This window comes from Delphinus delphis, chromosome 17 (assembly GCF_949987515.2).
Source record: "Delphinus delphis chromosome 17, mDelDel1.2, whole genome shotgun sequence".
NCBI lineage: Eukaryota > Metazoa > Chordata > Mammalia > Artiodactyla > Delphinidae > Delphinus > Delphinus delphis.
Window position 1 is genome coordinate 77,265,915 of NC_082699.1, and position 27,833 is coordinate 77,293,747.

A 27,833-nucleotide genomic window follows, 5' to 3' on the forward strand; every position below is an offset into this window, starting at 1 on the left:
TTACATTTTCTTGAGGAATTGAGCCCTTTACCATTATGAAAAGACCTTTTTATCCTTGGTAATATTCCTTGCTCTGAAGTTTACTTTTCTCTGTTCTCCATAAGGCCACTCCAGATTTTTCATTAGTGTAAGCATGGTATACCTTCCTCCATCCATTTAGTTTCAACCTATTTTTGTCTTTATATTTAAATTTCATTACTTGGAGGTAGCTAGAGTTGGGTCTTGCTTTTTTTATCCAATCTGACATTCTCTACCTGCAATTAGAGTATTTAGACTACTTACTTTCGATCTGATTACTGATATGGTTAAGTTTATCACCCATCATCTTGCTGTCTTCTATCTGTCCCATTTTCCTGTTTCCTTTGTCCTCCCTTTATTCCTTCTTTTGGACTAACTGAATATTATTTATGCTTCAACTTCTACCTCCTTCGCTGGCTTATTTGCTATAACTTTTTTTTTTAATGGTTGTAGGGAACTTCCTTAATAGGATAAAGGGCAGGTATAAAAACTCTACAGCTACCATCACACTTAACGATGAAAGACTGAATGGTTTATCTCTACAATCATGAACAAGGCTAGTACAATAAAGCAGGGAAAGGAATAAGTTAGCCTGCTTGGAAAGGAAGAAGTAAATCTTTCTATTCACAGACAATCTGAACATCTACTTAGAGAAGTCTTGTTGGATTTAAGATTGACTACTTAATTTTGAAGGTTCCTGAGTTTTTTCATAGGTGCATGTATTAGTGAACACAGTCATCATCTATAATTTTGACACAACAGGCACGCAGGAGAGGGAAGACAACCCCGGCACGGCCACGCGACAGGACGCAGGCAGCCATGTGGCGCATCTGGGACAGGCAGGCAGGGTCCAGGCTGGGTGGGCAACACCGGCTGGGCGAGACGAGGCCTGGCCTCTGCCTGCTCTGTAACCAGGGGACGCCTTCACCACACCCTGCAACTCATCCGTTCAGGCAACCCCCAGTTCTGTTCCTCCTCCCCAGCTTGTGTATTGTTTTTAATAAAACACCTGCCCAAGTATTATTTCAATAGATCTTCACTAACAACCTGTGAGAAAGGACTTTCTCCCCAACTTGCAGGTGATCAAACTGGGGCTCGGGTGTTTTAAGTGAGTGGTTGAGGCCCCTGGATGGACTGTGTAGGTGTCCGAGCAGCAGGGAGACGGCAGGACATGCAGAGGCAGGGGCACCTACAGCCTCAGCTCGAGCCCCCACCATCCGGAAAGCGGCCGACATGACACTGGTTCCCACGGGAGGTGCCCGTGGACGGAGCTGTTATCCTGATGGCCGAGGCTGTTGGGCCTGTTCCCTGATGTTTTTAAAGGCAAGGTGTTGTTGACAAGGGTGGGCACATACCAGCAAGCTCCCCAGAACCACATGTGCACAGAGCCCAGGGCAGGCCCGGCTGCCCCACCTCCCGGTGAACTGTGGCTTTGCTGGGATTTCCAAGCGCTTCTCAGCAGGCTACCAGCGGGTGTGATGCACTTACAGAGCACTGCTGTCGATGGAGGGAAACTGGGGTGTATTTAGCAGCCGGACACGGCGGGGGCCTCGGCTGGGTTTAGCTCTGGCTAAAGCCCTCCAGCCTCTCTGAGTGCTTTACGCTCCAGGCCCGAGTAGGACAGGGCCCCATGCAGCTCCCATCTTTCTGGGTAGTCTGGCCCTGGAGGCTGTAAATTGGATGCCTCCACCAGGCAAAGCTGCAGGGAGCCTCGAGCGGGACACAGCACAGCCAACAGGCGAGAGGCCTCCCGTCCGTCCATGCGTGCCCATTTCTGCAGCCCCAGCCCAGGACAGGCGGTCCCCAAGCTAAGCCCCTCCCGGGCAGGCTCTCAATGCAGCCCTGCCACGTTCCAGGCACGCGGCCACATTTCGTGCACACAGTATTAACTCAGAAGGCAGGGCTGAGCCTTGCTGTCACTGGGGAGCTGGCTCAGCAGCGCCAAGAAACTGGTCGAGAGACTCCAGATCGGCCACCCAGTGTCCATCCTAGCCGGGGCTGCTCCCCCGTAACAGCCAGCGGGGCTCATTCACCAAGTCTCATTTCTCTCCCAAAATACAGGAATCAAGTCCCAGTCCATTACCAGTTCTTGATTTGATCAGCTTTGTGTCTCCTCCCTGCCCAGCTCTTCTATTATTTAAGCCTCCCAACAACCCCATGAAGGGAGCGTGATTACTCCATTTTAAGGATGGAGAAACTGAGGGTCCGAGAGGCCCTACTGCAGAGTCTAACTTACAGGAATATTATGTCTAATGTGCACTCACTTCACACAATCTGTTTTCAATCCTAGAAGATTCTTCAGGGTGTGCAGAAAAGCCGGGAATAAATGCAGACAGACATGCCGCAAACCAAACGGGGGAAGGAATCTTTCTGGGAAATCCGAAGAAACACATGTTATCTTTTCCCACTTCTTGAGGGGCTCCCCAGAAGCCACTTTCACTGAATTACTTGTTTCCATGACTACACCATTCCTCAGCGAGGTTTACAGGTTTAGCACATTCCCAATTAAAGCCGTTCCTGCTCTGGGGAGAAGGCTGATGTAATAGGCTCAGCAGTGCCAGGAGGCTCCCACATGACAGCACCAGAAGCACAGGAGCCGCTCACAGACGCCACTCCTGTGCCGAACCTCACAAGTTCAACTGAACCACGAGGACGCATCTGGACGACCAGGGAGAGGTGCGACATTTCACAGGTTGGACTCACTGCACCCCTCACCAACAGACCTCAGACAAACTGGGTGACTCCCTCTCGGCACAAAGGCTCCCACGAGGTCAGCACATCCACCCGACAGCATTCCTGACGGCTCTAAAAGGAGACTGGTGTGTGTGGATGTGGATAAAAGAGAATCATGGGCTTCCCTGGTGGCACAGTGGTAAAGAATTCACCTGTCAATGCACGGGACACGGGTTCAAGGCCTGGTCCGGGAAGATCCCACATGCCGCGGAGCAACTAAGCCCGTGCGCCACAACTACTGAGCCTGTGCTCTAGAGCCCGTGAGCCACAACTACTGAGCCCACGCACCTAGAGCCCGTGCTCCACAACAAGAGAAGCCACCGCAGTGAGAAGCCCGCACACCGCGACAAAGAGTAGCCCCCGCTCGCCGCCAACTAGAGAAAGCCCGTGTGCAGCAACAAAGACCCAACGCAGCCAAAAATAAATAAATTAAATACATAAATAAAAAGAAAATCGTGCCACAGCTGCACCAACAGCAGACGGAGAGGGGGAGGCCACAAGGCCAACTGCAGAGGCAAAGGTAATGATGCTGAGGGGCCTGACCCAGGAGGAGGAACCCCTGAGACGGCAGGGAAGCACCATCCGGGGCCTGGAAGGAAGCCCCTTTCCCAGCTTCTCCTCCGCGGCTCCCTGCCAACAATCACCCCAACAGCATCTACGCTTGCGGAACCTCTACGCCTTTGCTCCCTCTGGTGGGACTTTTCTTCCACAACCCAGGGCCCTTGGCCAACACTACAGCCCTGACGCACAGCCATCAAGCTTCTGTATCTGAGTGACGGAGACTCCCAGCTATGCCACCTTCCTCTTTCCCACAGGGCCCTAGATGGAGAAGACTCTCCCCCGAAACCCAGCTCCTCAGCACTTCAGCCCACCGACGCGACCTCTATCAACCCAGGTTGGCGCGTCCCCTCCGCCACGGCCTCATGGCAGACGGCGTCCAGGTCCTTCCACCGTCATCTTGTTTGCGTCAAGCGCAGCCCCGATGGCTCACAATTTGTTGTCTCACTGACTCACAGCCAGTTTGGCCAAGCTCTTCTGATGGGTCTAATCAGTCAGTGACCCTGTTAAACGCCAAGAATGTAAGCAGTGCCCCAAAAGGCTGGGCCCGAACACACGCCTATTGAAGTCATTCTTGGCGACTTTGCTGCCTGCTCCCCAGTCACAGCTGCTGGGACCTCTCGTCCCCTCGCTCTACACACGCTCCCTGGGCAGGCGCGTCCCAGCCAAGCTTTCCAGGTGCTGACAAGTCGCTGACCACCAAGAGCTCTGCCCCGACTGCCCTCGTGCTCTGAGGAGACAGCTCACCTCTGCTCAGGCTCCAGGCCCAAGGCACCTGTGCACCAACACTCACTCGTGACTTATATATTCATTCCGGCTGCCCTGGTGCTCAAAGACCAACAAGTGGAAGGAGTCGCCTAAGGATTAAGACAAGTCTACGGGATAAACATCTGAACTGAGAATAATGATGCGATAGATAAATTTTTAAATGAACGAGAAAAAGGCAGGCGACATTCTACTTTCATCAGTACAGTCCTAGATTCAACCCACAAATTCCCGAAACTTCAGGAAATTAAGAGTCCACCACCACACGAGGCACTCAAGCTTCAGTGTAATTGCTTCCCGAACCTCACACAGAAGGAGAAATACTGAGAAACCAGCTTTCCACAAACACAGATCTGTTATCAAATACACGCTTCCTTTCCTTTCTGAAGAATACTCAGAACTTTGCCTCCGAAAGGCTCGGCAGAAACCCAGAGCGCCAAGCCCCTTGGCGGGCTGCCCCGTGGGGGCCGACTCACCTTCACGTGACCCAGGTCCCCAGGCCGGCTGCCCTCAGCTGGGTTCACGGGCTTGCTCTCCACCCGGGGCCTCACGACCTGGCGGAAGGGGCTGCACAGCGGAAAGCCACTCACACTGATGCTGTCTGAAAGATGAGAATAAAATTGTAAGTGAGAAGTTAACCGGATTTTTTTTTTTAATGTAGGAGATTTTATTCAAAAATTGCTAATATCTGGAGTAATGCTCCCGTGTGTGCTCACTACTCTGCCTCGTGTTAACTACAACCGCCCGGTGAACCTCCCGGGAACGTAGAGTCACACCTACCACAGGTCAAAGTCGAGGACGTACCACTTCTGAAAAACGCCAGGTGCCTACCATCTGTCAGGAGGCACAGCCGCAGCACCACATCACCTGCACCCGCCCCCAGCTTCCTGTGCTCAGACAGCGCCAAGCCGCCTTTACCTTCCAGCCCTTGTACGAGCTGCTCCCTCAGCCTCCGTTCACGTGGTGGTTTCACCGTGCCACTTGAACTTAGTCTAAAAGCCCATTCGTCTTCCAATTTCAGGAGGCCACTACTGTGTCCAGGACCGTATGTAAACCTCTGTAGAGCACTCCCTGCCACCTGTTCTTTTTCTTACCTGGTGATCTCACCTGTCAGTCTAATCCAGGGCTCCTCCTAAGTCCTTTATCTCACATCCCACATCCAATCCAAAAGGAGCTCTTGTTAGCTCTCAGAGTATTTCCAGAAATGGCTTTCAAGGCCACCAGCCTGGTCTGGTCGCCATCAGCCCCTCCAGGACTAAGAACAAGGCCTCCTGGCTGCCCCCACACACACATGCAGCTCTGGCTCGTTTCCCTCCACAGAAATGTAAATCAGTTCACGCCCCTCCCAGGATGCCTCCTGTTACTCAAGGGCCCTTTGCACAGCACAATGGCTGCATGAGGTTGAAGAAAAATGCATTTTCAGACTGTAAAAACTGCTGACAACCGTGTAAGTAAGCATCTTCTGCACCCCAAAAGAAACTGACTCAATTATCAACTAGAACCACTTCTAAATTAGATGGAGGTGCCCACCAATTATGAAGAAACATTGTTAGGAACATCGCCACGAAAAGTTAATTTTATTTATTTGTTTATTTATTTTTGGCTGTGTTGGGTCTTCGTTGCTGCGCACGGGCTTTCTCTAGTTGCCTCGAGCGGGGGCTACTCTTCATTGCGGTGCGCAGGCTTCTCATTGCGGTGGCTTCTCTTGTTGTGGAGCACGGGTTCTAGGCATACGGGCTTCAGTAGTTGTGGCACACGGGCTCTAGAGCGCAGGCTCAGTAGCTGTGGCGCACGGGCTTAGCTGCTCCGCGGCATGTGGGATCTTCCTGGACCCGGGCTCGAACCCGTATCTCCTGCATTGGCAGGCGGATTCTTATCTACTGCACCACCAGGGAAGTCCCAAAAGCTAATTTTTAAATGACTTGCATTAAGCAGAGAAAATGCAAACCCAAAATACAATTCCAGATGGTGGCTAGAGGACAGTTTATGCATCCCTCAGAATCCCAACAGAAAGTCAACCGAGCAGCAGACAGCCACACCAAAACTCAGTTACAAGTAATGCAGGCGCCCACGCATCATCGAACAGGCAAGCAGGGGAGTACAAACCCCCAACAGCCCCACGAGCGAATGCACTTCAGGAGCTCCTACTTCTGACAACAGCAGGTAGACAATTCAGACCAACCCAGCCGCTGAGAACAACTCGAGAACGCAGACAACGCACCGGAGGGCTAACAAGGCAGGAGGAACTCCAGGACCACGATCCGGCAGAAGAAGGAGATGCAGGGACACAGGCCTGCCATTCAACTTCCCCAGAGGTGCCTGCAGCTTCCTGAAGAACTGACCAAGAGGCTGAGAATCTGAGCAGAGCCTTTCACACTCAGGTGGGAAAGCAGTGACATTCTGTGTCCCCTAAAAAGAGTGGATGGTAAGCCCTAGAGGCTTTGGGTGGGACCCGAAAGGACGACACACTAAGTGAAGGATAGACTGGAAATAAAGCGGCCGCCCAGGGACCGGCGCCCAACTGTGAATCAGGTGAGTACCTGCAACCGGATTGAGGCAATTCTCCTGCCTAAACACATTCCCTGTCGCCCCTACTCTGTCCTGTGTCTTCTCACCGTTGTGCACCTCTGACAACCACCTCTGTGGATCCTAATATCCCCAATTCTTCACCATGCAGCCACCCTTCCTCCGAGTCCGGGCACCTCGTCTACACTGAGACCCGCGATCACTACAGCTGGCCCCGTATCCAGGAAGACAGGCTGCGAGGCAGGGCCGTGGTGGGGACTCAGACGGGTCAGGGAATATTAAGTGTTTGTCACAAGACCTGGTACCTGGCAAACATTCGGCAAAAACAGCTATTGTTATTATAGCAAAACCTATATGCACGTCCCAGATTCCTTCCATGACTATCAACTCATTGAGGGCAGAATTCTTATCAATGTCACCCTCCTACACCCCCCACAGTAGCTGGCACAGGCTCTAGCAAATCATAAACCCACAGTAAACGTTAAGTAAATGAATAAATCACAGGGTCAGATTTGGTAGTTTACACGCCACAGTCAACGAAAATTCCATCGCCCCAAAGTCACGTTCAATAATCAACTCAATTCACTCACGGTTAACTGAACTTTCATCATGTGTCTCTGTGCAAAGACCCATTTGCAAAAGTCGTCCAAAGCTGTGAGATTTGAATGGGTTTTTCTCTCCCTTTTCTCATTCTCCCAGCATCATGGGCATAATCTGTAAAACCTCTCCACTACACCACAGTACCTGCTGTGAGGGAACTAGTATTATGAACACAGACATTTGCAAAACACAAACTCCACACTCTTCAGCTAGAAACTAGGTCACGTGGAGCCTGCAAGTGAGCCCCAGGGTCACCCCTGCTGAGTTAAGGCAGGTGCCCAACGGATTTTAAGCACCACCTCTCGTTCCCCCATGTACTTCACTCTTCCCTAGAGAAAGTTTCCATCATTAGCATATTATGCAAATGCTGCTAGCTCCCAAAGGCCTGAGGTCCTTTTGTGCCTTGGAAATACTGATCCTGTTTTACACTTGTAACAGTGCTCAAGGCCTCCTTTCTGCAGGGGTCCAGAGGCTCCGGGCTGTAGTGGGAAATGTCCTGAGCAGCGGCTTGGTCTGTCCTCCTTCCTTGCGGAACAGCTCCTGCCCCACCCCAGGTTGTTCTGGCGGGATCAGGGGTGGCTCTAATCCAGCCGTGGTGAGAGATGGAAATGTCCCATCAACGGTGGTTGATCCACAGGACGAACAGGAGACCCCAGAAGGGTCTCGCTGAGTCTTTCTGAGATTTGATCTGTGAAGGGTGGAGCAGGCGGGGTGGATCTTCCTTTGAATCATATGTTCTCAAGATAGAGGTTTGGGTCTTCCTGCAGCCAGCCTCCCACCACACTGCAAGAGTGAGTGGGTCACACAACCCTGTGAGCTCAGTTTTCTTGACTCTAAAATGGGGACCAGCTCAAGGGAATCAGTGAAAAGCACAAATCTGCAGTGTCTTGGAACTGGAGGGACCTAGGATTGTGGGCACTTTACCAAAAAAGGCTAAAAACTACATCTGAAATGTGCCTCCTTTTCTGACATCGACTTCAAAGCCTCAAAGAAACCTCAGAAACCTGTAATCTTCAAGCTCAGGGAAAAAATATATATTAAAACAGCTACTCTCCGGCTTCTTTATAGATTAAAGAATTCTGCCCCCTAATCCAATTGAGAATGGAAAAGACAAGCTATGTATAAATTATAAATGGGGACAGAAGATCAGCAGCTCTGTCCCCATGGGAGACAGAGGGGTGGGAGGGAGAAGCCAGCCTTGGGAAGGCCGGAAGCTGCATAAGGACAGGGCTGGAGAGGAGGAGGCCGCCGCACAGGGCGGCGAGAGGCTGGACGGAGCCAGTGGAGCAAGCGGGGAAGAGGCCGCTCCCAGCTGGGCGGATGGAGGGCAGCAAATTCTGTTCAACCATTTCGGCCAATTTTCCTGCCAACACAGGCTACCACAAATAGAACAGAGAACAGATTGGGATGACAAGCAATAGGAAGACAAGACCAAAAAAGTTACAAACAGACGAAGGCAGCCTCGTAGGAAGACCGCAGAGTTGAGTGGATTTAGGAGGACAGAGGGTATTTAAGAATGGGACGAGCCTGGTAGATCATCATGAATCAAAGGGAGCTTTTAGAGAGAATTTCACAGTTGCTGTTTACAGTGCTCAATTTTTCTATTAAGAGCATCTCTGTGGGCAATTCAGAAATACAATTTTATATGCTAAAATAGGACGTGTCTCTCGAAGTCAGCTTCATCACAGCCGCAGTGACAACTGGTAGAAATGACAGCTGAAAGTGGGATGTGTGTGGTGGGAAGAAAAAGCACAGTCGCAATAAAAATACTGCAACTAAGAAGGGCTGGAGGCTGCGTGTTCACTGCGGGCTCAGCACAGCACTGGGCGCTTAGGACACGTCATGTAGCTGTTCGTCACGCCCTGCCAGGCGGGCACGATTTTATCCGTTCTATAGATGAGGAAGCCGAGGTCCCGAGAAGGTAAGTAACCTGGTAGTTCATCAGAGGCACAGCCAGAACTAGAAGTCAGTACTGTCGGATTTGTGATGACCCAGCAAAGCTGGCACAAACAACATGCTTCAGCCCTGACGTGAGCTCATGAAACCCCCCACCCAGGCTGCTCTGCAGTGCACCATCCCCCGAAGCCCACCACGGGGCCCCTCACAGTGGTTTAGCCTCTGTCTCCGGTGAGGGGGCCGCTCCAGAAATGTGTCCATTTTTGTGCACTTTCAAAAGAGACACAAATGCTGAAGGCTGAATACACACTTTTCTCACTGGTGACAGGTATATGAAATAAACCAAACTGGAATAAAATGCATTTACAAAGGCCAAAGGAGACAACCATCTCCCAGTGGGAGTCGGTCAGGGTATGGTGCTCCAGGTAGAATATATTTTGAAGATGTTTTTTCAATTATTCATAAAGTCCCTGGGTGCCAAAGAGCCCATCTGGTTATCATAACATATCCTCAAGAAAACCAAAGAAGTAGAAGCATTTGGCTCAGAAATTAGACAATACTCATCCTCAATTTCCATAGAGAAAGTGGTGTGTTTATTCATTCAGAAACTTTGGGATATGCTTAGGAAGAAAAAATAATTCATGTAGAAACAGTGGCCTTCATATACCATTCAAACGGAAACAGCCCTCCCTCCATCCCCCTGGCCTTCCCTCCTGCTAAAGTAGGGGGAAGCAGCACCCCTCCTGCGGGGCCCAATCGATGCCTCACTGCTCTCGCCCCACGAACGGCCTCCCGGGATGTCTGCAGCCTCTCCCTCCTCCGCGCATTCTCATTCCAGGCACCCTCACCCAGTACCAGGGCTTCTCACTTTAACATCGTTACAGAGACACAATTAGCATATCATAACCTGCAGATGTTTAAACTGTACAACTGGAGGAGTTCTGACATTCCTAAAACAAGCAACACAATTGAGACGGTGAACATATCCACCTACTGCCAGGTTCCCCGTGCACCCTCGCACATCCTCACCGCCACCCTCCTGGCCAGATACCCACTGCTGGCACCAGACATGAGGGTGCGTTTTCCAGAAGTTAACACATTATACATATTGTACATTAATCTACGCTCCTCTGTCAGGCTTCTTTCACTCAGCATCCTTATCTCGGAATCATCCTGAGTTACTGTGCATATCAACAGTTCAGTCCTTTCTATCACTCAATAGTATTCCAGTGAGTGGATATAACACAATTTGTTTTTCCACTCACCTACTGATGAACACGTAGGTTGTTTCTGGTTATTACAAAAATAAAGCTGCTCTGAACATCTGTGTACAAGTCCTTGTATGGACATATGCTGTCAGTTCTCCTGGTTCAATATCCAGGAATAAGTTGGCTGGGTCATATGCTAAGTGTATATTTGATTTTCCAAGAAAGTTATTAATGAGTTGTTAATATGCTTGCAAACAATAAAAAGGAATTCAAAGGAATAAATAAGGAAGATGAGCCTATCAAAAACTGAGCAGGCAATTTAAGAACAAATATCACCTCTTTGGGGGTTTTTTGGTTGTTTTTTGTTTTGTTTGGCAGCATCACATGGCTTGGGGGATCTTAGTTCCCCGACCAGGGACTGAACCTGGGCCACGGCAGTGAAAGAGCTGAGTGCTAACCACTGGACCGCCAGGGATAATTTAAACACTCCTTAAAGAGCCAAACAGAAAATTAGGCAAAAAGAAAAAGTTAGTGAATTGGAAAAAAGAGGAGTGGAAATTATCTAGAATGTGGCACATGGAGAAAGATGAGGAATGTGAAAGAACATTAGAGGCCATGGAAGAGTGAGAGGCTACGCAGGTGAACAGGAGTTAGGGAAGCAGGTGAGAGTAAACTGGGGAAAGCACCATGGTATCTGAAGAGAGACAGACTGAACATTTTTCATAATGGAAAAATGTGAATCCTCAAATTCAAAAAGCGCAAAAAAGCTCAACGGGACCAATAAAAGGAAACGCAAACCTAGAAATGACACAGTAAACCTGCAGAATACCGAAAAATAAGAAAAAGTTATTTTTGAAAACATACAGGGGATTGACATATATACACTAATATGTATAAAATAGATAACTAATAAGAACCTGCTGTATAAAAAAATAAATAAAATTCAAAAATTCTAAAAAAAAAACCATACAGGGACATGTCCACACAAAAACGTGTACACAGATTCTCATAACAGCATTAATCATAGCAGCCAGAATGGAAACAATTCAAAGATCCGTCAACTGATGAACCGATAAACAAAAACCGTCTGTCCATACAATAGACTATTACTCATCCTCAAAAAGGAATGAGGGGCTGACACAGGTTGCAACACCAATGACCCCTGAAACATCATGGTAAGCAGAAGAAGCCCGACACAGAAGGCCACAGATTGTATGATCCCATTTATATGAAATGTCCAGAATAGGTAAATCCACAGAGACAGAAAGCAGATTTCTAGTGACCAGGGGAGGGGAGGATGGTGAATGGCTCCTAATGGGTTTGGGGTTTCTTTCTGGGATGATAAAGATGTTTTGATTTTGGTTGATTGCACAACTCTGAATATACTAAAAGTTACTAAATTGTACACTTTAAATGGGTGAATTTATGGTATGTGAATTGTATCAATTTTTTTAAATTAAAGGATATAAACACTTGGGGGGGGAGAAAAATGCAGATTGTATCCAAAGGAACAATAATTACACCAAGAGCTAACTTCAACAGCAATGGAAGCCATTAGACAGTATGAATTCATCTTCAAAGTATTTAAGAAAATTTAACTGCTAATCTAGAAATATGTACACAGCAGAACTTCCTATTCTTAGAAATAACTGGTGACATAAAGACATTTCAGAACAAAAGCTGAGCAAACTTACCACCAACACATCCTCACTAAAGGAACTCAACAAGAAAAGGAACCCTCATACACTGTTGGTGGGAGTGTAAATTGGTGCAATCACTATGGAAAACAGTACAAGGTTCCTAAAAATATAGCTACCATATGATCCAGCAATTCCACTCTCCTGGGTATATATCCACAAGACACGAAAAGACTAATTCAAAAAGATACATGCACCCCGATGTTCTTAAGCAGCGCTACTCACAACAGCCAAGACATGGAAGCAACCCAAGTGCCCATCAACAGACAAATGGATAAAGAAGATGTGGTGCATACACACAATGGAATATTACTCAGTCATAAAGAAGAATGAAATTCTGCCATGAAGCCTATACTATGAACGAGGCAGCATCACACAGACAAAGTGTTGTGAAGTTGCAGCTCTAAAATCTGAGAGTAGGATCTCCTTCTGGTGTCCCAGGTGAGAGAAGAAACAAAGGTCTAGTTCCACAACGCTGTGCGCACAAGGCACACCTTCCTACAGTAACGTCCAGCTGTCACCTCCAAGGCTAAGTGTGAAATCCGTACTTTTTCACAGCAGACAAGGTGTTCAACACGCTACAGGAGCCAGTGTCCAGCGAGATCTTGTTTGGGAGCCTGTTACTGATGATCACCTTTGCCGAAAAGCGACACCATTTGAGTCACTGGCCACACAGGAAGCCAACTACAGTGGACTTTTAAACCATCTGACGGTCCTCTTAGCTTCAGGACATTACTGAGTTTCTCCCCCTCTAAAGATGGGTAAGAAAAAAAGAAACAAGTAAAACCGAAGCAGGTGACACTTGGCCAAAGGATCTCAGGGACCCCTGGCGACAGAGCCCTGAAATGGGAGCCCGAAAGCGGCACTTTCTTTTCTTTGGAAATCGTCAAAGGAAGCGAAGGATTAAGGTACTTGAGGACGCACTGTAGGGCACAGGGAATATCAATATCCTGTGATAAACCATGATGGAAAAGAACATGAACAAGACAGATATATATATGTATATGTATGTATAACTGAATCACCTTGCTGTACAGCAGAAATTAACAAGTCAACTATACTTCAATAAAAAATTTTTTAACAAAAGAAATGTGAGGACATGTGTTCAAATCCCAGATGTGCTCCCTTTGTCTGTCCAGAACCGATGTGCTTAAAGGAGCACTGGACGTGGAGACAAAAGCCTGGCCCTGCCCCCCGCCCACCCCCAGCCTTGGGAAAGACTGATCACTGATCAACAGGAAAGGTCCCAGTAGCGCTGATCAATGCTGCTCTCACGTTTCCACTCTGGATCTTACACATCTTTTATATCTTGTTTACATGTAGTATTCCATCTCTACTTAAAGAGAAACACAAATAAATGAACATCAATTCTCCAAAGAAAGCCACAGAAATAGCTCAATTAGCATATGTTATTTTAGGATAAAATCAGGAAAACAAAACCAGAGGACTGCCGATTTGAAACTGGAAATAGGATGCCTTTTCCACAAGATAACAAAGGGAGAACGATGGTCCCAGGCCAAGTAATGACACATGCTTGTTCTTTTAGAAACAAGAAATTCAAAGTACAGTCTGAATGTCTGAGCCCTCTTCACAGCTGTCCTCAAGCACTGCACATCCCTAAAAGACTGGGAAAGTCATTATTTCTTCATTAAAGAGTCAGCCAAATCACAGAAATCACAGAGCTGACAGTTTCAAGTCAGAACACTAATTTTAGGAATTATCTAAAGAAAAAGTTCAAGCCAGCATCATCCCCCAAAACCTTTCCTCTCCAACAAATTCGTTGTTGATACTTATGGGGCAAACTCTCTTAAGGAATAACTGTTAGAATCTCCCTCCCTCCCTCTCTCTCCCTCTCCCCCCTCCTCTCTCTCTCTCTCTCTCACACAGACACACACACACACACACATTTTTCAAAAACTAAGTTACCAGAACTTGCTTTCTGCCACAGTTTTTACACATGCATGAAAAACAAATTTCCCCACCCCTCCCTCTTTCATCCTCCAAGGTCCCGCTCTTTCTGTAAATTTTACCTCCATCATCACCTGCAAAGACAAGCCTTCCCCCACTCCCTGTGATACAGTCATAGTATCATGTACCTCTCCTACCTAGCACTTAGCAAAGCTGTACTTTTTCATTTATTTGTGAAAAAATTCATTTCACTTATTTTATCAATTATTAAATTGCCCATCTCTCCCACTAGACTTGCGTGGTCTAAGAGTGGCCGCAAGATAGTGCGCCTTTAAAGTGATTAAAATCAAATACTACTCGATCTTTAGATGCACCATCCACATCACAAGTGATCAAAGCCACATGTGACCCACGGTCACCCTACTGGACGGCTCAGAACAGGAACTGCCCTATCACAGAGTTCTGATGGACAGCACTGCACTGGACACTAAGCTCCTTGAGGGCAGGGACTGCGTCTCATTTTACTCAGGACAATCCCAAGAGAAGTACAGTACAGACACACCTCGTTTTACTGTACTTCGCAGATACTGCACTTTTTACAAATTGAAGGTTTGTGGCAGCCCTGTGTGAAGCAATTCTATCGGCGCCATTTTTCTAACAGCATTTGCTCACTTGGTGTCTCTGTCTCACATTTCAGTAATTCTCACAGTATTTCAGAATTTTTGATTATTATATTTGTTATGGTGATCTGTGATCAGTGATATTTGATGTCACTATTGTAGTTGTTTGGGCATTTTTTAGCGATGAAGTATTTTTAATTAAGGTATGTGCATTGCTTTTTTCAGACATAATGCTATTGCACACTTAATATACTACAGTATAGTGTAAACAACTTTTATAAGCACTGGGAAACACAAAATCATGACTCGATTTACTGCAATATTCACTTTATTGTGGTTGTGTGGAACTGAACCCACAGTATCTCTTAGGTATGCCTGTACCTGGAATAAAGTAGACCGTCCATAAGTATCTGTGAAGGGGGTGTGGGGGGAAGTACACACCGTAATTGCTAACTCTACCACACCACACACCGCATGGTAAAACCCAGAAGAAAGAAATTATTTAAGTCCTGTTACCTGATTAAAACAGAATACTAGTAATTAGTTACACTTCCATAACTTAAAATTGTATGACATAACTTCAAATATTCTATAATATCTACTCCCATTCAAATACTTACAAGTACCTAATATACACACACAAAATTAGCCCAAAAACTATAGACTAAAACAGGTAACTAAAATGGTTTTACAGGTGAATTCTACCAAACGTTTAAAAAATTAACGCCAATCCTTCTCAAACTCTTCCAGAAATTAAGGAAGAGGGAACAGTCCCAAGCTCATTTTCCCAGGTTAGCATTACCCCAGTACCAAAGCCAGACAAGGAAACTACAAGAAAACTACACATCAATATCCCTGATGAATACAGATGCAAAAATCCTCAACAAAGTAACAGCACATCAAATTCAACAATACACTGAGAGCATCATATACCAGGATCAAGTGGGATTTACCCCTGGGATGCAAGAATGGCTCAACATACACAAATCAATAAATGTGATACACACATATTAACAGAATAAAGGATAAAAATGATATGGTCATCTCGATAGGTGCAGAAAAAGCATTTGACAAAATGCAAAATCTTTTCATGATAAAAACCCTCAACTAATTGGGTGTTGAAGGAACATACCTCAACATAATAATGGCTATATATGACAAGCCCACAGCTAACATACTCAATTGGTGAAAGGCTGAAAACTTTTCCTCTAAGATCAGGAACAAGACAAGGGTGCCCACTCTTACCACTATTCAACATAGTACTGAAAATCCTAGCCAGAGCAATCAAGCAAGAAAAAGATATTAAAAGGTATCCAAATCAGAGAGGAAGAAGTAAATTATCTTTATTTGCAGATTATATGATCTTATACAGAATCCTAGACTCAACCAAAAACTGTAAGATCTAATCAATAAATTCAGTAAAGTTTCAGGATATAACATTAACATACAGAAATCAGTTGCTTTCCTACACACCAACAACAAAATATCTGAAACATAATAAAGAAAGCAATCCCATTACAATAGCATCAAAAACATAAGATAGTTAGGAATTTAATCAAGGAAATGAAAGAACTGAACACTAAACTACAAGACTTTGATGAAAGACATTGAAGAAGACACAAAAATGGAGAGGTATCTTGTATTTGTGGATCAGAAGAATATTGTTAAAATGTCCATATTACCCAAAGCCATCTATAGATTCAATGCAATCCCTATGAAAATTCCAATGGCGTTTTTCACAGAAATAGTGAAAGCAATTCTGACATTTGTATGGACTCACAAAGACCCCAATAGCCAAAGCAATCCTAAGCCAAAAGGACAAAGCTGAAGGTATCATACTGAATACTTCCAGATATCAAATTATACTACAAAGCCACAGTAATCAAAATAGTATACAGTAATCAAAACAGCATAAAAATAGACACACAGACCAATGGAAAATAGAGAGCCCATAAATAAACCGCTGCATATGCGGTCAACTAATCTTTGACAAGAGAGCCAAGAATATTCAATGGGGAAAGGCAGCCTCTTAAATAAATGGTGCTGGGAAAACTAGATAACCACATGCAGAAAAATAAATCTGGACCCCTATCGTAAATCACTCACAAAAATTAACTCAGAAGATTAAAGACTTAAACATAGGACCTGAAACTGAGAAACTCCTGGAAGAAAACATAGGAGAAAAGCTCCTTGACACTGGTCTTGGCAACAATTTTTTGGATCTGACACCAAAAGCATGAGCAACAGAAACAAAAATACAAGTGGGGCTATATCAAACTGAAATGATTCTGCACAGCCAAAGAAACAATCAAGAGTATGAAAAGCCAACCTACAGAATGGGAGCAAATATTTGTAAATCATCTATTTGATAAGGGATTAATATCAAAATGTATAAAGAATTCATACAACTCAATAAAAAAAATCTGATTTCAAAATAGGCATAGGAACCGAGTAAGATACTTTTCCAAAGATGACATACAAATGGCCAAAAGCTACATGAAAAGGTGCTCAACCATCACTAATCATCAGGGAAATGCAAACCAAAACCACAATGAGATAACATCTCACAAACTTTAGAATGGCTGTTCTCAAAAAGTCAAGAGATAAGTGTAGGCAACGATGAGGAGACAAAGAAAAAAGTGCACCCTTGTGCACTGTTGATGGGGATGTAAATTGGTGCAGTCACTGTGGAAGCAGTGTGGAGATTCCTCAAAAAATAAAAAATAGAAATACCATATCATTCAGCAATCCCACTTCTGAGTACATATCCAAAGGAAATGAAAAAAGGATCTCAAAGAGATATCTGCACTCCATATTTTTACAGCATTAGTCACAATAGCCAAGATGAGGAAACAACCTAAGCATCCTCTACAGATGAACAGACACAGAAGATGTGATATATACATATATACACAATGGAATATAATCCCATGAGAAAGAAGAAAATCCTACCATTTGCAACAACATGGATGGACCCTGAGGGCATTATGCTAAGGGAAATAAGTCAGAGAAAGATAAATACTGTATGATATCACTTACATGTGGAATCTAAAAAAGATATACCTGTAGAAACAGAGAGAGAATGGTGGTTACCAGGGGCCGAGAGGCAGGCAAAATGGGGAGATGTTGGTCACAGTGTACAAACTTGCAGTTAGAAGATGAGCATGTTCTGGGGACCTAGTGCACAACATTGTGATTATAGCTAACAACACTGTATTATATATTTGAAAGTTGCTAAGAGAGTAGATCTTAAGTGTTTTCACCACAAAAAAGCAACAGTAATTAAGTGATGTGATGGTGGTCTTAGCTAAGGTGATAATCATTTTGCAATATACAAATGTATCAAATAAACACAATGTACACCTTAAACTTATACAATGTTCTAGGTCAATTATCTCAATAAAGCTGCAAAACAGATAACTAACGGTGCTGCACACCTTTCATCTCTTACTGTTTGGATATACACTTTTGTGAGGGGTCTGTTAAAATATTTTCATTTTTTACTGGGCAACATCATTAGTTATCTGGGAAAAGCCAATTAGAACACAATGAGGTTACACATGAACAAGAACAGCTAAAATTTAAAGACTGACCCTACCGATCAGTGGTAACGATCTGGAGCACCAGAGGACTGGTGTGCCTGCAGATGGTGTGTGTAAATCAAAATAAGCAGGTTGAAAACCTGGATGACTGTAGAGCTATCAAAGCTCAACATACACCACATAACCTATGATCCAGCAAAACCACTTCTGGGCACACACCCAACGAAAATGTGGGCTGATGTCCACCAAATACTTGTACAAGAAAGTTTATTATTCATAATAGCCAAAAAGCAGAAACAACCCAAATGTCCATCACGAGTAGATTGGATAAACTGTGGTATTTTCACACGGTGGAATATCCCCCACCAATAAAAAGGAACAAACACATGCAACACACAACAACGTGCATGAATCTCAGGTATAATGCTGAGTGGGAAAAAAGACACACAGGACTTCTGATCTCCAGAACTGTAAGAGAATACATTTGTGCTGTTTAAAGCAAAAAAAAAAAAAAAAAAAAAAAGACACAAAAGAGCATATACTGTATTTATTTCTTCTATATGAAAGACAAGAACAGGCAAAACTAATCTATGATGATCAATGTCATAATTACTTACCTTGATGCAGGGTCATCAAAAGTGAGAGGACAGGAGAGGACTGGTGGGGTGCTGGAAAAATCACCCCCATCTGGGTCTGGGTGGTGGGTGCAAGGGTGAATATGAATATACAAATAAATTCGGAGGCGGAGTCAAGACAGCAGTGCAGGAAGATGCGGAGATAGCGTCTCCCCACAACTAGGGCACCTGTCGGGCACTGGTAGGGGACTGTGACGCCCAAGGAGACAGGAAGAACCCCAAAGTGAACCGGTAGGATGTAGGGGGACTGGGGGGGGGGAGGAGAAGTGGAGGCCAGACAGGATCGGCACCCCTGAGGCCAGGGAGATCAGGAGAGGCAGGCAGCAGGGACTCTCCAGGAAGAGCGGGAGAGGAGCAGAGGGTGATTGCCCCGCCCACTCGGGCACGGGGCGCCTGCTGGGCTCCCAGGTGAGGTCCCCTGCCCTCTAAGACCAGGGGTGGGGGGCACGCCTGGACCCCTTCTGTTCCCTGATCCTAAGCCCCACCCCCATAGCCCCCAGGGCCTTTCCAGCCTTGTTAGGAAAGGGTCATCAACAGGGAGAGGACAGAAGAAGAATGGTGGGGTGCTGGAAAAATCACCCCCATCTGGGTCTGGGTGGTGGGTGCAAGGGTGAATATGCATATACAAATAAATTCGGAGGCGGAGTGGAATGGTCCTGAGCATTAGCCCCGCCCACCGCCCAAACATCACCCTTGCTTAGGCCCCGTCCTCCACCGCCAAGGACTCCTGCCCCCCCTACCCCCGCTTTTTTTTTTCTTTTCCCTCCTCCTCTTTTATACTATTATGGTACTTATGTACCTTCTGGTTGTTGATTCATCTATATTTTTATTTTCTTCCTAACATATCTGTTAGTCTCCTAGTCTAATTTTATTTTTTACTTTGTTATTGTTTTTTGTTTTTTGTTTTTTTTTGCTTTTTTTGCCGCCCCAGGCAGCTTGTGGGATCTTGCTTCACGAACCCAGGGTCAGGCTGAAGCTCCTGCATGTCCAAACCACTGGACCAACAGAGAACCTCAGGCTGCAGGGAATATTCATGGAGTGACGTCGCACGGAATTCCTCATCTCAGCACTAAGACCCTCTTCTAGCCACCAAAACCCAGCTCTACCCAATAGCCTACAACTCCAGGGTTGGAAGCCTCAGGCCAAACAACCAGTAAGACAGGAACAGACTCCCACTCATTAAAAAAAAAGAAAAAGAGAGAGACAGCAAAAAATTCTCTCACAGATGAAGGAGTAAGATAAAAACCTAGAAGTCCAAATAAATGAAGAGGAAATAGGCAATTTACCTGAAAAAGAATTCAGAGTAATTATAGTAAAGATGATCCAGAATCTCAGAAATAGAATGGAGGCACGGATTGAGAAAATACAAGAAATGTTAACAAAGATCTAGAAGAACTAAAGAACAAACAAACAGAGATGAACAACACAATAACTGAAATGAAAAATACACTATAAGGAATCGATAACAGAATAACTGAGGCAGAAGAACGAATAAGTGAGCTGGAAGACAAAATGGTGGAAAGGAGCAGAATAAAGAAAAAAGAATGAAAAGAATTGAGGACAGTCTCAGAGACCTCGGGAACAACATTAAATGCAACAACATTAGAATTATAGGGGTCCCAGAAGAAGAAGAGAAAAAGAAAGGGTCTGAGAAAATATTTGAAGAGACTATACTCAAAAACTTCCCTAACATGGGAAAGGAAATAGTCACCCAAGTCCAGGAAGCACAGAGAGTCCCATACAGGATAAACCCTAGGAAAAACACATCAAGACACATATTAATCAAACTAACAAAAATTAAGTTCAAAGAAAACATATTAAAAGCAGCAAGGGAAAAACAAGAAATAACACACAAAGGAATCCCCATAAGGTTATCAGCTGATTTCTCGGCAGAAACTCTGCAGGCCAGAAGAGAGTGGCAGAATATACTTAAAGTAATGAAAGAGAAAAGCATACAACCAAGATTACTCTACCCAGCAAGGGTCTCATTCAGATTCAGTGAAGTCAAAAGCTTTTCAGACAAGCAAAAGCTAAGAGAATTCAGCACCACCATACCAGCTTTACAACAAATGCTGAAGAAACTTCTCTAAGAGGCAAACACAAGAGAAGAAAAAGACCCACAAAAACAAACCCAAGGGCTTCCCTGGTGGAGCAGTGGTTGGGGGTCCGCCTGCCGATGCAGGGGACGCGGGTTCGTGCCCCGGTCTGGGAGGATCCCGCATGCTGCGGAGCGGCTGGGCCCGTGAGCCATGGCCGCTGGGCCTGCACGTCCGGAGCCTGTGCTCCACAATGGGAGAGGCCACAACAGTGAGAGGCCCACATACCACAAAAAAAAAAAAAAAAAAAAAACCCAAAACAATTAAGAAAATGGTAACAGGAACATACATATTGGTAATAACCTTGAATGAAAACGGATTAAATGCCCCAACCAAAAAGACACAGACAGACTAGCTGAATGGATACAAAAACAAGACCCATATATATACTGTCTACAAGAGACCCACTTCAGACCTAGGGACATTTACAGACTGCAAGTGAAGGGATGGAAAAAGATACTGCATGCAAGTGGAAATCAAAAGGAAGCTGGAGTAGCAATCCTCGTATCAGATAAAATAGACTTTAAAATAAACACTGTTACAAGAGATAAGGAGGGATACTACATAATGATCAAAGGATCAATCTAAGAAGAAGATATGACAATTATAAATGTTTATGGACCCAACATAGGAGCACCTCAATACATAAGGCAAATGCTAACAACCATGAAAGGAGAAATCAACAGTTAACACAATAATAGTGGGGACTTTAACACCCCACTTACACCAATGGACAGATTATCCAAACAGAAAATAAATAAGGAAACACCAGCTTTAAATGACACAATAGACCAGATAGATCTAATTGATATTTATAGAACATTCCATCCAAAAGTGGCAGAATACACTTTCTTCTCCAGTGTGCACAGAACATTCTACAGGATAGATCACATCTTAGGTCACAAATCAAGCCTCAGAAAATTTAAGAAAACCGAAATCGTATCAAGCATCTTTTCTGACCACAGCACTATGAGACTGGAAATCAATTAAAGGAAAAAAAAACTGTAGAAAACACAAATACATGGAGGCTAAACAGTGTGCTACTAAATAACCAAGAGATCAATGAAGAAATCAAAGAAGAAATTAAAATATACATAGAAACAAATAACAATGAAAACACAACAACCCAAAACCTATGGCACGCAGCAAAAGCAGTTCTAAGAGGGAAGTTTATAGCAGTACAATCTCACCTCAAGAAACAAGAAAAATCTCAAATAAACAGTCTAGCCCCACACTTAAAACAACTAGAGAAAGAAGAACAAAGAAAACCCAAAGTCAGTAGAAGGAAAGAAATCATAAAGATCAGAGCAGAAATAAATGAAATAGAAATGAAGAGAACAATAGCAAAGATCAATAAAACGAAAAGCTGGTTCTTTGAGAAGATAAACGAAATTGATAAACCCTTAGCCAGACTCATCAAGAAAAAAAGGGAGAGGACACAAATCAATAAAATTAGAAATGAAAAAAGGAGAAATCACAACTGACACTGCGGAAATACAAAAGATTTTAAGAGACTACTACAAAACAACTATATGCCAATATAATGGACAACCATGAAGAAATGGACAAAATTTTGGAAAGGTACAATTTTCCAAGACTGAACCAGGAAGAATTAGAAAACATAAACATACCTACCACAAGCAATGAAATTGAAACCATAATTAAAAATCTTCCAGCAAACAGAAGTCCAGGACCAGATGGCTTCACAGGTGAATTCTACCAAACATTTAGAGAAGAGCTAACACCTATCCTTCTCAAACTCTTCCAAAATATAGCAGAGGGAGGAACACTCCCAAATTCATTCTATGAGGCCACCATCACCCTGATACCAAAACCAGAAAAAGATACCACAAAAAAAGAAAGTTACAGACCAATATCACTGATGAACACAGATGCAAAAATCCTGAACAAAACAGTAGCAAACAGAACCCAAGAGCACATTAAGAGGATCATACACCATGATCAAGTGGGATTTATCCCAGGGATGCAAGGATTCTTCAATATATGCAAATCAATCAATGTGATACACCACATTAACAAATTAAGGAATAAAAACCTTATGATCATCTCAATAGATGCAGAAAAATCTTTTGACAAAATTCAACACCTATTTATGATAAAAACTCTCCAGAAAATGGGGATAGAGGGAACCTACCTCAACATAATAAAGGCCATATATGACAAACCCACAGCAAGTATCATACTCAATGGTGAAAAACTGAAAGCATTTCCACTAAGATCAGGAAGAAGACAAGGACGTCCACTCTCACCACTCTTAGTCAACATAGTTTTGGAAGTCCCAGCCACAGCAATCAGAGAAGAGAAATAAATAAAAGGAATACAAATTGGAAAAGAATAAGTAAAACTGTACTGTTTGCTGATAACATGATACTATACACAGAAAATCCTAAATATGCCACCAGAAAACTACCAGAGCTAATCAATGAATTCTGTAAGGCTGCAGGATACAAAATTAATGCACAAAAATCTCTGGCATTCCTATACACCAACAGCGAAAAATCAGAAAGAGAAATTAAGGAAACACTCCCATTTACCATTGAAACAAAAAGAATAAAATACCTAGGAATAAACCTGCCTAAGGAGGCAAAAGACCTGTACTTAGAAAACTAAAACAGTAATGAAAGAAATCAAAGATGACATAAAGAGATGGTGAAATACACCATGTTCTTGGATTGGAAGAATCAACATTGTGAAAATGACTCTACTACCCAAAGCAATCTACAGATTCAGTGCAATCCCTATCAAACTACCAATGGCATTTTTCACAGAATTAGAACAAAAAATCTTACAATTTGTATGGAAACAAAGAAGACCCCAAATAGCGAAAGCAATCTTGAGAAAGAAAAACGGAGTTGGAGAAATCAGGCTCCCTGACTTCAACGGTACAGGATAGAAAGCCCAGAGATAAACCCACACACATATGGGAACCTAATTTACGACAAAGGAGGCAAGAACATACAATGGAGAAAAGACAGCCTCTTCAATAAGTGGTGCTGGGAAAACTGGAAGCTGCATGTAAAAGAATGAAATTAGAACACTTCCTAACACCATACACAAAAATAAACTCCAAATGGATTAAAGACTTAAATGTAAGAACAGACACTATAAAACTTTTAGACAAAAACATAGGAAAAACACTCTTTGACATAAACCACAGCAAGATCTTTTTTGACCCACCTCTTAGGGTAACAGAAATAAAAACAAAAAATAAACAAATGGGATTTAATTAAACTTAAAAGCTTTTACACAGCAAAGGAAACCATAAACAAGACAAAAAGACAACCCTCAGAATGGGAGAAACTATTTGCAAATGAAACAACAAAGGATGAATCTCGAAAACATACAAACAGCTCATGGGGCTCAATATCAAAAAACAAAGAAACAATCCAGTTAAAAAGTGGGCAGAAGACCTAAATAGATATTTCACCAAGGAAGACATACAGACGGCCAAGAGGCACATGAAAAGATGCTCAACATCACTAATTATTAGAGAAATGCAAATCAAAACTACCATGCGGTATCACCTTACACCAGTCAGAATGGCCATCATCAAAAAATCTAGAAACAATAAATGCTGGAAAGAGTGTGCTGAAAAGGGAACCCTGCTACACTGTTGGTAGGAATGTAAATTGATACAACCACTATGGAAAACACTATGGAGGTTACTTAAAAAACTAAAAATAGAACTACCATACGATCCAGCAATCCCACTACTGGGCATATACCCTGAGAAAACCATAATTCAAAAAGAGACATATACCAAAATGTTCACTGCAGCTCTATTTACAATAGCCAGGACATGGAACCAACCTAAATGTCCACTGACAGATGAATGGATAAAGAAGATGTGGCACATATATACAGTGGAATATTAGTCAGCCATAAAAAGAAACAAAATTGAATTATTTATAGTGAGGTGGATGGACCTAGAGTCTGTCATACAGAGTGAAGTAAGTCTAAAAGAGAAAAACAAATACCGTTCGCTAACACATATATATGGAATCTAAAGAAAAAAAATGGTACTGATAAACCTAGTTGCAGGGCAGGAATAAAGAGGTAGACATAGAAAATGGACTTGAGAACATGGGTTGGGAGGGCGAGGCTGGGGCAAAGTGAGAGTAGCATCAACATATATACGCTACCGAATGTAAAATAGTTGGCTGGTGGGAAGCAGCAGCACAGCACAGGGAGACCAGCTCGGTGCTTTGCAATGACCCAGAGGGGTGGGGTAGGGAGGAGGGGAGGGAGGCTCAAGAGGGAGGGCATATGGGGACATGTGTAGGCATATGGCTGATTCACTTTGTTGTCCAACAGAAACTAACACAGTATTGTGAAGCAATTATACTCCAATAAAGATCTGTTAAATAAATAAAAATAAATTCACCAAGCTGTACATGACTGTGCTCATGACTGCATGTAAGTTATACTTCCATTGAAAAGGACTCAAAAATACCATTTATAATAAACATACCTAAGAATAACTCTAGAAGAATACTATAAGACCATCAGAGAAAAATTAGAAAATGTTATTGAAAGACATGAAAGAAGACAAATATATGAAGAGGCAATATTCATAGTTATGAATACTAAGTCTCATGAAAGTATCCATCTTCTCCCAAATTGACCCACAGGTTCAATGCAGTCCCAGTCGATATTCTAACAGGCTACCATGAGGAACATGACAAACTGATTCTAAAATTTAAGACCAAAGGACAGAAAATATCCAAACAGCTCCTGAACAGTCATCTAAAGGGTGATGCAATATCCCACCAGATTGCAAAGCTTCTCAGAGGAAACAGAAAATAAGCAGCCATTGTGTCTGCCTGAAGAAGGCCAGGAGATTCAGAGAATACGTTTTTTAGGGAGAAAAACAGTCTATGTCAGTGGTTCCCACACTCCAATGCTTATAGGAATCACTTGGGACACTTTAGGACACCCTGACACCCAGGTCACACCCCATGCCTATGAAATCACAAGGTCTAGGGTGGAAGCCAGGCAGAGCTTTGAAAGATCCCCAGCTGATGCCAATGTGCAGCAGAGTTTGAATCTATCGGCCTACACTCAAAGGCAAGAGGCCTAAGAGGGCGTATGGCAAGTCAGAAATACAAGTCATTCAGTATTTCTGGAATACAAACCAAATGAGGGAGAAGAGACGGGTGGGCAAGCAGGCCACACAGGCGGGCCAGGGCAAGACCACAAAAGCCAGACTTGAGGCTTTATCTGAGGGCGATGGAAAGCCCTTGGAAGGTGCACGGCAGAAGAAGGACATAACAGATTCTGCTCTGGAGAGAGGCCTGCAGGGAAAATATGGAAGATGGCGAAGAGGGCGCAAAATGAGCTGCTGGGAGACCAGTCAGAAGGCTCCCAGCATATGGTCCGGATGAGAAATGATCAGGGCTTTAAGCCGAGCAGTGATGGTGGATGTGTAGAGACTCAGAAAACAAAATTGATAAGACTTGCTGCAATCGCGAGCATGAGCTCGAAGTATACCAGCCTGCGGCGGTCCACAGAAATCACCCCTTTCTCTCCGCAGCGGGAAAACCTTCTTAAATCACCTCAACTGAACACCTACCTAATTTGTTTCCCAGTGAGTCACCACCAGCTTGACTGGAAAGGCAGTGATGCGACCAGTGAGATCAATGATCCAGAAGACCTCAGCCCTGGTTGCCTGCAATAGGATCACCTGTTGCTGATGAATGACAAACACCTGGATTTTCATTCGCTCCTGGTGGCTTAGCAAGTTATTTTCCAACCTGAATTTAAATCAGAGCTGAGTCAACCATCCCACCTGCAGACTAACAGGGACCACGGGATCAGCGCCCCTCCACAGGTTATTAGATGGCCGGGCAAGAACTCAGCTTTCTGTCTCACTCAGATATGCTCCCGAGAGCCCCAGGAAGCAGAAGCAGCCTGACCTTTCCCTCAGCTGAGCCACCGTGCTGTGAAATTACGGTCTGTGAGTCAGAAGGCTGGGGGGTGATGCAGGCTAAATATGACGAGGGGCAGGCTGGCAGGTGCACCGTTAACCTTGCCTTCAGAACAAAAGCAGACAACCCACTGCACACAAGAGCAGTGTGCAGTCTGACAAACGGCCGACACGGTCCAAAAGTGACTGGAGGGCTGACTTAAAATAAAGGATGTGGGCTTCTGATCACCGCTTAGAAATGCTGAGATTTGAGAAAAGCACTGCTTCCATCCTTAAGGAAAAAGCTGAATAAACTGGAAATTAACTTTTCCTGAACTGATCAGAGAAGTGAAGTCACAGGGGAAACTAACCTGAAATCTGTGGACAGGCACCTACAGGGAGAAGTAGGACCCCAGCACACGTGCCTACGTGGGTTCTGAAAGCCAGGCAAAAGGTTCAGCTAGACGCTGTTAATGAACTGCTAAACGTCTGGCACCGGCTATGAGAGCAGGAAGTCTCCCTGGGGGCTGCTGTCCGCGCCACGCCACGCAGGCTTCTCCCCCAGGAAAAGGATCCTGAGGGCTCCTCTTGGGGCCGGTTGGGAGGGGACCAGAGCCACTGCCCCACACCAGCCCCTCCCCTCTCCCTATGGGGTCCAAGCCTTCTTCATCTGCAGGGGAAGAGCACAGACTGCAGCACGAGGACAGGGATGGAAGCCCCCCACAGCTGGGGGAGGGGAACGGCGGCCACCAAGCAAACCTCCCCCCAGCTTCACCTGCCGCTTTTTCCCCAGAACCGAGAGCCTTCGGAGCACACGGTCGGATCCGCGGACCAGGAGTACAGAGAAGAGGTCTGGCCAGGGGGTGGGGTGCGGGAGACAGTCACTGACTCCATGTGGAAGATGAGAAAGTTGTGAGAGAGCGAACTTAGAAGGAAAGAAGACGAGGATCTCGGCTGGAGCCCTGAGCAATTCCACTCTGTAATGGTCAAGAGGGAAAGGAGGAAGCAGCAAATGGAACTGACCAAGAGCTGCCATGAGGAAGAAGGAAAAGCAAGGTGAGGAGGGAGGAGCCGCCTCCAGGCTGGGAGCTGGAATTAAAAGACA

The 27,833-nt window shown here is 44.5% G+C and overlaps 1 protein-coding gene across 2 annotated transcripts in view; it reads right to left on the reverse strand.

Moving 5' to 3' along the window:
• The window catches only part of TRAPPC9 (trafficking protein particle complex subunit 9), a 507,030-nt gene that overhangs the window by 324,447 nt on the left and 154,750 nt on the right, over window positions 1-27,833 (reverse strand). For both annotated transcript variants that reach the window (XM_069539993.1, XM_059995234.1), the window contains one exon: window positions 4,551-4,675. In XM_069539993.1, coding sequence (XP_069396094.1) covers window positions 4,551-4,675 — 125 coding nt within the window. The remainder of the gene's footprint in view (window positions 1-4,550; window positions 4,676-27,833) is intronic.